General features: G+C 42.5%; 1 protein-coding gene across 2 annotated transcripts in view; it reads right to left on the bottom strand.

Annotated features, from left to right (window-relative positions):
* Window positions 1–13,892, bottom strand: part of ctage5 (CTAGE family, member 5) — a 29,699-nt gene that overhangs the window by 3,923 nt on the left and 11,884 nt on the right. For both annotated transcript variants that reach the window (XM_052085661.1, XM_052085660.1), the window contains 13 exons: window positions 13,707–13,817; window positions 13,550–13,621; window positions 12,745–12,849; window positions 12,424–12,546; window positions 12,182–12,352; window positions 10,291–10,381; window positions 8,457–8,524; window positions 8,311–8,381; window positions 8,141–8,242; window positions 7,971–8,067; window positions 2,374–2,441; window positions 2,145–2,230; window positions 887–1,000 (listed from right to left, as the gene is read on the bottom strand). In XM_052085661.1, coding sequence (XP_051941621.1) covers window positions 887–1,000; window positions 2,145–2,230; window positions 2,374–2,441; window positions 7,971–8,067; window positions 8,141–8,242; window positions 8,311–8,381; window positions 8,457–8,524; window positions 10,291–10,381; window positions 12,182–12,352; window positions 12,424–12,546; window positions 12,745–12,849; window positions 13,550–13,621; window positions 13,707–13,817 — 1,279 coding nt within the window. The remainder of the gene's footprint in view (window positions 1–886; window positions 1,001–2,144; window positions 2,231–2,373; window positions 2,442–7,970; window positions 8,068–8,140; window positions 8,243–8,310; window positions 8,382–8,456; window positions 8,525–10,290; window positions 10,382–12,181; window positions 12,353–12,423; window positions 12,547–12,744; window positions 12,850–13,549; window positions 13,622–13,706; window positions 13,818–13,892) is intronic.

Genomic DNA, 13,892 nt, shown 5'->3' with positions numbered 1-13,892 from the left:
AGCTGTTTAATAGCAGAACACCGCAACATGGTAAATGGACATCACAATGGCATCCTCAAATAATATTTGCATGCCTCAGACATTGCGTTCACCTTTAGTGGAAGAACAGCACTGCACATTAATGTGCTCCCTTGTGACAGTATTTAAAATTGTTCTTAACTCCTCTTCTGATATATTTTTTAAGTGATTTCAGAGGGGATGTGAAAAGGGGAATTGTACAAATGAAAAGGATATTTTTGTTTTCACGTTTAGTATTTATTTTGGTAAAATTAGTATTTTGTTTTGTTTTTGTTTAACTTTGTTAAACTACTGTTTAACAAAGTTAAAATAAAAATGTCTTATTTCCCTAAAAGGGTTATTTCTATTATTAAGCAGGCACAATTTAACTAAATAATAGAGTACCTGTGCCTCAACACAATACCTCTCATTATTTGCCGTGTACTGACAAAGTAAAAATTTGTTATTTTCATGCACCCCATTATTGTGGGGTGTGTGGCCAGTGTTGATTTGTATAAGCTTGGCTTGACCATACTAAATGGGCATATAGCCCTGCTCCCCATGACCGCTGTGCATGGGACCGGACCTTGGTCTCATTAAACAAAAAAACAAAAAAAGTGCACAGACAGCATTTCTAGTTGAGGACCACTGTTCTAAAGTATCTGTTGATTATGGAAATGGATCATCACAGTTTGCAGTGGTGTACAACCGTATTGCATCATGAGAGCCGTATCGAATCGAGGCGTAAGTAAAAAGAAAAAAGAAAAAACAACAACATTTATAGTCATAGCTTTCACTATAATGCAGCTGCTTCACACTATTGCAAATTTCAACCACAACAAATATTTTGTTAAGTGGCCATATTTTCAGTGTATTTGGGAACACCTACCTCTAGGTGACAGTCTATTTAAAGGTCCTTCAAGAAGTGTGGGAGGCGAGAGTAAAGCTCGGTTTTCAGACGCAGGCCGACCCAAAGGAGAAGGACCAAAAGGCAATCTTTCAGCTGGAAGAGTAGAACAGCTAAACCTGAGTTAAACATCCAGGACATCTTGGCCGAGGATTTACAGACGGACAATATTGTTGGTACGCCTCGAGCAATGAAAGAGAATCCCACAGTGGTCACAGAAATAAACATGGAACTGACAAATGGTTTTTTTTCCACAAAAACTAACTCATGAAAATCAGACATTGCTATTGACACTTCCACCGTCTGTTGTCAATATCCAATTACACTTCAATCTTATATGGCAAAAAAAGAAAGAAAAAAAAGCCTGTTCTCAGGTCACGCGCGCCACGTCTAGCATCGCACGCTTTGACAAGGGCGACATTGAGGACACGGCGGTTTCAAATTAAATCGTTTAAAAAATGTGAGACAGGAATTTGCCAAACTGATGTGAACAAGCCACAAAGCTTTTGGGAGAATGTTCTATGGACAGGCAAGACACACAAACTTCTTTGTATGATGAAAAACCCAAATATGCCGCACACCCAGAACACACCACTGTACCTACTGTGAAACATGGAGGAGGGTCTGTTATGTTCTGGGGCTGCTTTGCTTCTTCTGACACAGGGTGTCTTGAATAGGTGCGCGGTATAACGAAATCGCAATACTGAGACATTCGACAGAGAAATGTGCTGTCCAGTGTGAGAAAGATTGGTCTCAGCCGCAAAAGGATAATGGAACCAAAACACACATCGACAAACCAAGAATGGTTAAGGGCAAAACATTGAACCATTCTTAAGAGACCTTCTTAAAGCTCTGATTTAAATCCTTTTGAACGTCTGTGAAAGGAACTCAAAAACACGCCACCCTTCAAGCCTGAGACAACTTCAGCATTTTGCTCATGAAGAATGGGCTGATATTTGACGAGAGGTGCAGAAGTCTCACAAAAATGTACAAAGATCGTTTGATTGCAGTGATTGCCTTTATAGGTTACTCAACAAAATATTAAGGGACCAATACCATAATTTTGATCCAGACTTGCTTCATAAGATGTTTTTGTTTTTTAAGTATTTCTGTTGAGCAACATCTGATTTTGGTTGGTTCATTTTCATTACGTTTGTCTTTCATTTTCAGAGGGGTACCAACAATTTTGTCAAAGTGTGCATAATACTGAGTTCTACTTTGTATAGGTGTTTATGCTGACCTCGGAAAGGTAAAGGCCTGGCCACGCTGTCCAAGGTGAATGGCTCTCTGTCGAGGGCATCCAACTTAAACTGTGTGTCTGTAAGCCTGTGAACATACACAATTCAAGTTAACAGGGAAAACGTTACCATGTGATACGTACATTATAAAAACTTGAAAAACAAGAAAGAGAGGGGGAGTGTGGTGTAGCGGGTGATGGTGGCTTGCGTGGGTTCATTGGTGATGCGTACTTCTGCCTGAGGAGGGCGTTTTCTCTCTTGATGTCTGATAGTTCTCTGTCTGCTGCCCGTGCTGCAAGCTGCACCAAAAAAAAAAAAAAAGTCCATCAGAGACATTCCTCGTGTAAATGTGGATCAGTTATGGCTACAGGACAATCTACGGTAAGGTGCATACAAGAATATACCGTATTTTCCGCACTAAAAGGCATACCTAAAAGCCTTCCATTTTCTTCAAAGCTCACAGCGCGCCTTAAAATCCGATGCGCCTTGTGTATGGTCATTACGGTAATATGCCAACCCCAAAATAGCTCCTTTCTAGAGACGTGCTTACAACGCAGAGTTCAAACTTAAGGCAATCGGTTTCACAGTTGAACATGGAAATAGAGCAGCGGTAATAGACTTCAATGTTAACGAGTCAATGTTATAACTTGCTGTTGGATAAGTGAACTGTGTTGTTGCTTTATTAATTATGTTTTACTGACATCTGATCGTCGCTATATAAATCAAGGTAGCGTCCTGTTCTGTTGGCATTTCCTTGAGTGTAATTCCATCTAGTGGATACATTGTACATTGCGTCTTATAATGCAGTTCTTGCTTGGCTCTCGACGAAGGCGGACGCTTTTGCTTTCTGCTCCTGTCCCTCACCCCCACCCTCCCCTGCTCGCCACTCAGTCCATGTGCTGTCTTTTGTCTAACTTTCCTAGCCTCCTGTCGTATTTTCATCCTAAAAACAAACATGGAATTGGTTGTCTGGTCTCTCGATGCCATTGACAAAATTTTCTCGACGAGAAGAGCAGGCAGTGGGGAGCCTATTTTCCCCTCGGGGAATTTTGCTGCTGGGTACACCCTAGATCAGGGGTGCCCATTACGTCGATCTGATCTACCGGTAGATCTAAAACAGGTCCCAAGCAGATCCGAAGAGTGTTGAGGAGAAAACAAACAACCATTTGTGTGTCTTTGTACATGTTAGTAATATATTTTTTGTGTTAATGTACGCTGCACCATAATCATCCTATCAGTCTCCTTTCACAAAATAAAAATAAATATTAAAAAACTAAAATAAAGCAGGTAAATCTTGAATTTATGGTGGCGTGTGATGACGTCACCGGAAGTTGTTTGCGCTGAGCAATCTGCTATTGCAGCTTGTGATCAGAGCTGTTGTGCAAGAAACCTGGTCTTGATCCAGATGTGCTGTCAAGTTACAGGCCCATTTCCAAACTGCCTTTCATTTCCAAAATTCTGGAAAAAGTGGTGCACATGCAGTTGAAACTTTTCTTGGATAAACATAACATCTTGGAGGTCTTCCAGTCAGGTTTCAAGACGATGCATAGCACGGAGTCAGCCCTGTTACGCGTTTCTAATGACATCCTCCTGGCAAATGACTCTGGAGACCACGTGTGTCTGGTTTTATTGGTTTTATTGGACATTTGATACAGTGGATCACAGTATTCTGCTGACTCGTTTGCAGCACTTGGTTGGCATTGGCGGCAGTGCTCTTGAGTGGTTTAGGTCCTATCTAGCTGACAGGACCTTTTGTGTCAGCCTTGGCTGCTCTGAGTCACGCACTGCTCCCCTGTCATGTGGTGTTCCACAGGGCTCAATTCTGGGGCCTCTGCTGTTCTCGCTGTATCTGCTCCCATTGGGTTCCATCTTAAGGAAACATGGTATTCCCCTTCCACTGCTATGCAGATGACTGCCAGATCTATGTCCCACTGAGCAAGAAAGACCCCTTCTCATTAAGGGCACTCCTATCCTGTCTGGAAGAAATCAAAGCCTGGATGGCACAAAATTTCTTGAAATTCAACGAGAAGAAGACAGAGGTGATATTGTTTGGTCCCAGTGGCCCTTGTACATTCCATCCTGTAGACTTGGGCCCCCTATCTCCTTATCTGAAATCAACGGTCTCAAACTTGGGCCTTAAACTGAACAGTGATTTCAAACTCGATCGGCAAATTGGTGCCGTTGTTAAATCAAGCTTCTTTCACCTTAGACAGCTGGCCAAAATAAAACCTCTCCTCTCACATGAACACTTTGAGACAGTAATTCATGCCTTTGTCACATCCCGGCTGGATTACTGCAATGCCCTGTACTTTGGAGTCAGCCAGTCCTCCATTAAGCGCCTTCAGCTGGTCCAGAATGCCGCTGCTCGCCTCTTGACTGGTACTCATAAGAGGGAGCACATAACTCCTACTCTGGCATCCCTTCACTGGCTCCCCATTCATTTTAGAGTTATTTTCAAGATCCTCCTCTTTGTTTTCAAATCTCTGAATAATCTCGCACCACCTTACCTCTCTGAGCTCATTCGCCCCTACACACCTGCCCGGCGCCTCAGGTCTGTGGACCAGTCTTTGTTAGAAGTACCAAGAACTAAACTGAGGCTCAGAGGGCACCGAGCCTTTTCTGTTGCTGGTCCCCCTCTCTGGAATGACCTCCCACTGAACATTCGGCAAGCCTCCTCGCTGCCCATCTTTAAAGCCCTCCTCAAAACTCACTTGTATTCTTTGGCGTTCGACTCAGCATGACTTACATTTGTTCTTGATTTTACTGCTTGGTGCTTTCTACCGCCTTTATTACAGATTCGTCTTACTGTTTATTGTGCATGTTAAATCGCTCCATGTACAGCACTTTGTATGCAGCGATGGCTGTTTGAAAGTGCTCTATAAATACTGTTGACTTGACTCTCAATCTTTTATCGACATTATTCTCATTCAGGGCGGCCCGGCAGTCCAGTGGTTAGCACGTCGACTTCACAGTGCAGAGGTACCGGGTTCAATTCCAACTCCGGCCTCCCTGTGATGAGTTTGCATGTTCTCCCCGGGCCTGCGTGGGTTTTCTCCGGGTACTCCGGTTTCCTCCCACATTCCAAAAACATGCATGGCAGGCTGATTTGAACGCTCTAAATCAATGGTCCTCAACTGGAAATGCTGTCGGTCCACTTTTTTTTTTAATAAGACCAAGGTCCGGTCCCATGCACGGCGGTCATGGGGAGCAGGGCTATATGCCCATTTAGTATGGTCAAGCCAAGCTTATACAAATCAACACTCCTCACAACCAACCAATAATGGGGTGCATGAAAATAACAATTATTCACTTTGCCACGACACAGCAAATAATGACAGGTATTGTGTTGAGGCAGAGGAACTTTTATTTTGTTAAGTTGTGCCTGCTTAATAATAGAAATAACCCTTTTCGGGAAATAAGACATTTTTACTTTAACTTTGTTAAACAGTGGTTGTCTTTTTTCCCTTAATTTAACAAAAGCAAAACAAAATACTAATTTTACCAAAATAAATAATAAACATGAAAACAAAAATATTATTTTCATTTGTACAATTCCCCTTTTCACATCCCCTCTGAAATCACTGAAAAATATATCAGAAGAGGAGTTTTTAAATACTGACACAAGGTTATTGTGCATGTTAAATCGCTCCATGTACAGCACTTTGTATGCAGCGATGGCTGTTTGAAAGTGCTCTATAAGTACTGTTGACTTGACTTTACAAGGGAGCACAGGAATGTGCAGTGCTGTTCTTCCACTAAAGGTGAATGCAATGTCTGAAGCATGTAAATATTATTTGAGGACGCTATTGTGATGTTCATTTACCATGTTGCGATGTTCTGCTGTTAAACAGCTGCAAAGATCCCCGGGTAGACGGGAGCAAAACTGCACGCAATCGAAACCTCCCGCGATTCGTCCTGTCTAATTGTCTGTGTGCGGCTCTCCCGTGCTGAAGCTGTGAGCACACTGTGGCGTTGCGCATGCATCTGTTTCCTGACACAATCATCCATTTTGAATGCGTGACGCTTATGTATTGGCACACCTTAAGTTCAGAGGAGCCAATCAGCGCATCATTATCACCGAAATGCCCTGCTCAGCCTGCTCGTCTCCAGTTCGTCAAACATTATACACATAGTCGCGCTGCTGCGTCCTCTGCAATACATCTGTTCGTGCACGCAAATAATACAACGGATAATTTTAACAAGCGAACGCGGTAATGCACAGATTATAGTCCAAAAATAGAAAATGTATAACGTAAAAGTCACTTTATAATTTATCATTTTATACAATTTGCCGAGGGTCCGGGCAGAGGAGGTCCGGACAGAGGAGGTCGGCGGTCCGGTCGTGGATCGCGGTCCGCCAGTTGAGGAAGACGGCTCTAAATTGTCCCTCGGTGTGAATGTGAGCGTGTATGGTTGTTCGTCTCTGTGTGCCCTGCGATTGGCTTGCAACCGATTCAGGGTGTCCCCCGCCTAGTGCCCGAAGACAGCTGGGATAGGCTCCAGTGCCCCCCGCAATTCTAGTGAGGATCAAGCAGTTCGGAAAATGGATGGATGGATGGATATTCTCATTCAGAGTTTGCTTTGTGTACAATTCACTGAGGGCACGGGCAAAGAATAGGAACCTAGGAGGGCCCAGGGAAGCACTTTAAAACGGTACGTGTGAGCTACGATAGTTAACAGGCTGCAAAAGTGCATCGCATGCCTCAGTTTCAGGCTGTTTCTCATCCTGGCGTGTGCGTGTGTGTGTGCGTGCGTGTGTGTGTATCGTAAGGGTACATCCCGTGAGGTTAGTTGATCGAAAAGTAGATCTTTGGTCCAAAAAGTTTGGGCACCCCTTCCCTAGATCCTTGGAGGAAGCGGAGAATGGTGTGCCTGTCAACACGGTCCGTTGAGGATGTGAATAACATCTACATTATCGGCCTTCCGATAACAGGTATGCTGCTGTTTGGTGTTAGCAGTTTCCTGAACTATCGCAAAATTCAACAAATGGGAGCGACTCTATTGGAAGTGAAGAGGCTGCTGGTCTAAGGATGGCATCGTGTGGATGTCCAACACGCAGACTAAGACTGTGCTCAACCACAAACTGTTGCGGTTTTGGAGCATCTTTGCAAGATGGTCAAGAACTTGGAGAAACTGGAATCCGTCCTCAAATATTGACTGAAATCACGGATTTGGCTGATCAACGCCACTAAAGAGACAGAAGCCACGGACTCAAGGCTGTCTTAAATTCTTGGGCAGCCTGCTACCAAAACAACATCTGCTATCTCGACCTTCCCCTGATGAAAATATGCACGGAAGCTAGTCCCCCACCATCACCCCCTCCTTCATACACCGTCTTCGTATCACCGTCTTCATCGTTTATGTCTTGTGACCTGTTGTAACTGTCATATGCTTGTGCAGGAGTTTTTTGCCTAACTCAAATTATCCTCAAAATGAGGGTAGTTCGAGCGTGGGTTTTTTTCTCCCCCTCTCCCTCCCTTGTGGTTTCTTTCTGACATCCGGGTTGAGTGAACGCTGGCGCGTTTTGGCTGCCGCTGATCAACCCGTATTGTTTTGTGTTTTTTTGTTATTGTAAAGTGTCCTTGGGTGTCTTGAAAGGCGCTTATAAATAAAATGGATTATTATTATTATTATTGTGTGCAATATATGAAAAAAGTTACAAAATAGACCATTCATTGAAGGCCTCATAATCCAGTGCGCCTTTTAGTGTGGAAAATACGGCATTTGACCTCCATTTGTGGTAAATAATCACAACCACGCCAAGAGCAACAGGTAGTTGATGAAAGGTTAAAAATGCATCATGGTTTGGCAGATTCTGGAATACAAACCCAATTGTTGTGAGCCTTCTTCTCATGGGCTGATATCTGGGTCTGATACGACTGCTTGGTTTTCTCCAGCTCCTCCTCCATCTCCCCGGCCCGAAGCCTTAAGAGAGATAGGCGTGTTGAACGTCCACACATTTGACTACGTTTCAAATAGACTTTGCAGGACTACCTACTTGTAGTTGTTGAGTTCTTCTATTGCCAAAGCAATGTTTTTGTCAGCTTTATTCAATTTGTCTTCTTTCTGCAGACGCTCCTTTTCCTCCACTGTCAGCAACCTGCACAAAATAGAAAAAGTAAATGAAAAAAAAAATACTCTTCAACAAATAAACTGAAGTGTCACTACCTGTGTAGTTTGAGCTCATTTTCTTGGTACATTTCAGTCATAATCTGGAGTTTCTGTTGCAGTCGCTGAACCTGAGCGGTATTAAAGCAAGGCAAATTAAAACAGAATTTTACAATAGCAGACACGTTTGGGTTGAGTTGAAATACCTGTTCATTGTAGCGCTCAGTGTCAGCTTGCATAGACAATTGCTCATTCTCCAACTCCTTAATGCTCACTACAAGAAAATGCACATGCAGTGGAAATTCAAGACTAGAAGTACACGCTAGCCTCATTGTCCCACCAGACATTTCAGTGATCCGTCCTGCTGTGACTTTAAGCCCCAAATCAATTCCAAAACTCATGACACTACCCCTGTCTGTTTCTGCAAAGTTGCTAAATCAGAAACCTAACAGGAGAATTTCAACCACAAATTCCCTGCAACAAATTAATCATGAGTTCAGGCCATTTAACTGTACACTGACTGCTTTGTTCTGCAGCAGGATGAAAAGGTAAATATTAAAATGGAAGCATGCTAAATGGTTGTAAATCTTTACATCGTGTTTTGATTCCCATGATTTGCTATTTTGTCTAGTTTTAGTCCATCACATGAATATCATGTGTGAGTTCAAACAGAAGCGTGATGTCATTTGCCCATTTGGTTTTAATTACCTGCCGATGCCCAAGTATGGGATTGGGACTCGGTAACGTATTGAGGGGGGGAAAAAAAAAAAAGAGCGTGCATCTTTTGGGGGGGAGGGGCATTGTTCTGTCCTCAAAATCTTTGTGGGTTTTTAGCATTAAAATTTGGATTAAATACAGGAACTATAGCCATGGCATTTACGCTAAGCAAATGTTAACGTTTAAACCTCATGCCTATCAACGTGGAGGACGCTTTCTAAACATTTATTTTCATCTAAGTGCCTGTGGACGGGCGGCCCGGTAGTCCAGTGGTTAGCACGTGGGCTTCACAGTGCAGAGGTACCGGGTTCGATTCCAGCTCCGGCCTCCCTGTGTGGAGTTTGCATGTTCTCCCCGGGCCTGCGTGGGTTTTCTCCGGGTGGTCCGGTTTCCTCCCACTTTCCAAAAATATGCATGGCAGGGTGATTGAACACTCTAAATTGTCCCTAGGTGTGAGTGTGAGTGCGAATGGTTGTTCGTCTCTGTGTGCCCTGCGATTGGTTGGCAAACGATTCAGGGTGTCCCCCGCCTACTGCCCGGAGACAGCTGGGATAGGCTCCAGCACCCCCCGCGACCCTAGTGAGGATCAAGCGGTTAGGAAGATGAATGAATGAATGCCTGTGGACGACGCAAATGGCACCGATTTGGTGTAAGCACCCAAATAAGCTTTTAGATAGGATCAGGGCATTTCCGGCTAAGAGTGCATTTGATTTGTTCAATGCTAACAAATAAAGGTTTTTCTTCTTCTAAACTACACATTTGCATTGATATTTAAAAGCTTTTACGGGCTAAAATTAAGAGTCCAAGCAGCTATAAACATTTTCATGTCCGTGTTTTATGTATTTGTTTATGTAACTTTTTTTTCTTTTTAAATAAACATCAGGGGTCAACAATATGATGCCCGCAGAAACCACGGAGCCCCCAAGGTCTACATAAGCAGCCCACGCGGCTGTTCTAAAAAATTTCGAGGAATGCTGTAGAGGTGATCATTTGAAAACGTGGACGCTGGCAGTCATTCATTGAAATAAAGTGTTGACTATTGATGTTAATGTTTCACAATTATTGGAAGAAATCTTTAACGTGCAGTTAGCAACATAATATTAAAAATAATAAATGAGTTATTTCAGAAGTGTGTATCAAAGTGGTTGCCCCAATGCTGTAATCAACACCAAAGAAGTAGCTCTCAGTTTCAAAAAAGGTTTGGCAAACCCTGTTTTCGAGAGTGACAACTAATTGGATGAGAACAAGAAATTGCTAAATGTCTAAATGCGCAAGTTGTCGGGGTAGGAGTGGGCACAATAAATCTTTGAAATGAGAACTCACCTTCAAGGTCCTCCTTAGCTTTTATTTCATCATTCAGTTTGGCAAACACTCTGTCCTTGTCTTCATCAACTGATTTGAGGTCTGCATTGAGCTACACAGACAAATACTGACACATGAGTGTTATCCAGAAAGGTTCACTCGTTATTTAGTCAATCATAAGTGTCAAACATATCTTCCGATCAATTGTCCTCATTACGGCTCCCTGCGACATCAGCAGTAAGATGCAGTCCACTCGACAGCATATAGAGTCATCATCATATCTTGTCGCGCCAGTACTGGATCCATTGCTTGGCAGCATCACTAGTGTCTAAGAGGTCTTGATCTGTGCAGGTGGGCCCCACTTCACAGTCCCGAAGAATGTGCTCCATTGTTTGTATTGGGTGGCCACACGGACATTCACTGCTGAGTGAGAGTCCCCATTTATAGGTGTTGTTCCGAGTCTTGCCTACTCTGGTTCTAGCTCTATTTAATGTCACCCAGTTCCTTCTTGAGAGGTCTGTTCCACTTGGAAGATGTTCGTTTGGGCTTTGGATTGCACCATTTAGTGCAGAGCTGTCCCATTCTCTCCATTTTTTGAGCCTGTGGTTTGTTGACTGCTCAGGATCTAAACTATGGACAGTCATAAAGCTCTTTCTGGACTTCAGTCTTCTTATTGATTCACTATGACCATAGAGGGGGTGTCTTGTGTCATTTTCTTGATTATGCTTTTGTGCCCTTGCATGAATGTCTCTACGTATGTGTGGTGGTGCGATGCCCGCCAATCTGTAGAGTGCTGGCAGTGGTGTTGGTTTTAGTGTGCCAGTAATTATTCGGCATGTGTTGTTCAGCTCAGGATCTATTTTGTGAGCATGGCATGATCTTGCCCATGCTGCTGAGCAATATTCAGCAGTAGAGTAGCATAGTGCTAGAGCTGTTGTTCTCAGAGTTTTAGGATCTGTTCCCCAGTTAGAGTTAGCAAGTTTAGCTACTAGGTTGTTTCTTGTGGCAACTTTTGACTTGAGTTTCCTTACATGTTCTGCGAAGGAGAGCGTTCGATCCAATGTGACTCCAAGATAGACGGGATAGTCAACATGCTCAAGTCTCTCATTATTCCAGTGGATGCTTAATTTTCTATTTGCCTGGTGGTTATTTAGGTGGAATGCACACACCTGCGTCTTTCCTGGATTGGCATTAAGTGAGTTTTGTTTATAACATATAGAGTAACGGAAAGTGATCCTTCGGTAGAAGTACGAGTATATATACAGAAAATCACTTCCATAGAAATGAAAGCCACATTTCAGAATATTACTTAAATAGAAGTGTTTGACATTTACTATACTGACATGTGTAAAGTGTACTTTTTTTTGTTAAAAGTATGTACTGATGTGTTGGAAGTCAAGTACAATTAATTAAAAAAAGTGAGCGGTTAGATTTGTGATTACGTTTTTCTTTTAAGAAAAGAAGATATATCTATTACTGGTACTTTTAATTGATGTATTTATTTATTTTGTTTACTGCATGCTGCCATCTGCAGGTCAAACTCTGGAAAGAGCAACTGACAAAGAGATGTGCATGGGCCCAGAGAAAGACTTCCACATTACCTGCGTCTCATTTTCATGCACTCGCTTGACCAGTAACCCTACCAGATACACTCCTTCCGTTTGGTGCTCGCAGTTCAGGCATTAAATCAACAAATCGGGGGATTTTATTTTGAAGTAAAAAAAAGATGGTTAGGGGAAATGTATCTGAATAACGTATGCTATTTAGCAAATGTAGTGGCGTAAAAGTCAAAAGTACCACAAACATAAATAAAGTCAAGTACAGATTCATGAAAATTGTACTTCATGAAGTATTTGTGTTCTGTAAAATTACAAGAATGCCAAAATGTGCTTCAGTCTAATCGGTTATTTACCTTTGCAGCATAAATAAGCTTTTGGACTTTCTGGAGATGGATTTCGGATTTTGTTCCGTCTACTTTTCCATTCCTCTCTGCTCTTCCTGTGGCCCCCTTGGATGAGTCACCTCCATCTTCCTCTAGATCGGCATCCCAAGCTTTCATCCCCAGCAGCCGATCGGTGAGGGACTGAAAGCAAATGTGCTTGGTTCAAACATTTTAGATGAAGTCAGGTATTGGCCATGTCCCAGCAGTCATACCATTATGCGTTCATCCTTGTTGGCGACATCCTGCACCATTCCGCTGTGGGCCAATTCATACCTTCTCATCTCCTCCTCCAGCTCACTCACTCGCTCTGCCCATCCCTCCACCTGTTGGCTTAACTGCACAAGAAACAGACAGAAGAATATAAATGACTGACAGAGAGGAAACTGACCAACTGAAAGACAGAAAGGCACCGCCAGTAATTGAGAATCAAGGGAAACACTGACGTAACAGGAATGGGATGTCTGGAAATATCTCTGTCTGCCTTACCTTATCAAGCCCATCAGAGAGCTTAAGAAGCACAGATTTTGTCTCACCTGTGTGTTGCTCTCTATGAGCAGACTGTTTTCTTCTCCAGCCGTTTCTTGATTCCGCTGTAGTCTCTCACTGTTCATATCGTACACCTTAATGGTTGTTTGAGCCTTGGGAGGGGAAAAAGACAGAGTGGCGATGTATTAAAAACAGGAGGAACATTAGCGGGGGCGGGAACCTGAAGCTGTAGGCAGGACTGAAAGCAGAACACAACATAGAGCACAAACATTGATTACAACTACTTTCAACATTGCTTATTGGGAACATTTTGCTTGGAAAATCAAAGATGAATCTCATAACGACATTTAAAAAAAACATTTTAAAAAAACATATTTCTTCTGGCAGCCTTGAAAACAACTACATGCAGATACATAGAGAGATCTAAAGAGATATAAAGAGAGAGAGAGAGAGATAGATAGTGTCATACTTCAGTTTACCCCGAAATCTCATCAATTTTCCGAACTGAAAATGTCAGTAATCCTTTCTAGCCCTCAAAAATATTGTTTATACACTTGGGAGTCTATATACCACTGTAGTGTATAAAGATGTTGATCGACTTTTGGTATGTCTCGTTTGACAATGTGGTGTGAAATAATACTGCATCTTGGTGAAGAAACTTTTTAATTTTTTTTGGAGGGGACTGCTGATGAAAATGCTTAAAATTGCAAGGACAAACAATTTTACTTTTGACCCCACACATTTTGTCACATTCAAATGTTTTGTCATCAGGAAATCTCTAGATCAGTTTACAATTGTGCCAGCAGAATGCTGACAAGAATATTTTATATGAGCTGTAAGATGGAAAGTCACCTGTTGTTCTTGTGACTGGAGCTCTTTGGTTTCCTCCTGTATTGTTTCCATGCTCTGCTCGAGGAGTGTGACCTTGAAGGAATTTAAATACAATAACATCACCGTCCTCCACCCTCGTTCTGCATCAGCTGTTCTTAACACATTGTAAAGCTCGTACCTTTTGTTCCTGTTCTTCTCGGTGTAATCTCTGCTGATCCAACTGATCCTTCAGTTCTTGTAGACTTTCTTCTAGTTGAGTATTAGCGAGGTCTAACTGTTGGGCTCTGACCTGGATGAGCCAGAAGGCACAAATGAGATTTGCAGAAGACTAAATAGATCAATGGAAAAATTTGTACACTAATGA

Source organism: Hippocampus zosterae, chromosome 14 (genome assembly GCF_025434085.1).
Source record: "Hippocampus zosterae strain Florida chromosome 14, ASM2543408v3, whole genome shotgun sequence".
Taxonomy (NCBI): domain Eukaryota; kingdom Metazoa; phylum Chordata; class Actinopteri; order Syngnathiformes; family Syngnathidae; genus Hippocampus; species Hippocampus zosterae.
Note: the sequence above shows the minus strand (reverse complement) of the source record. Positions and strands in the feature narration are given on the sequence as shown.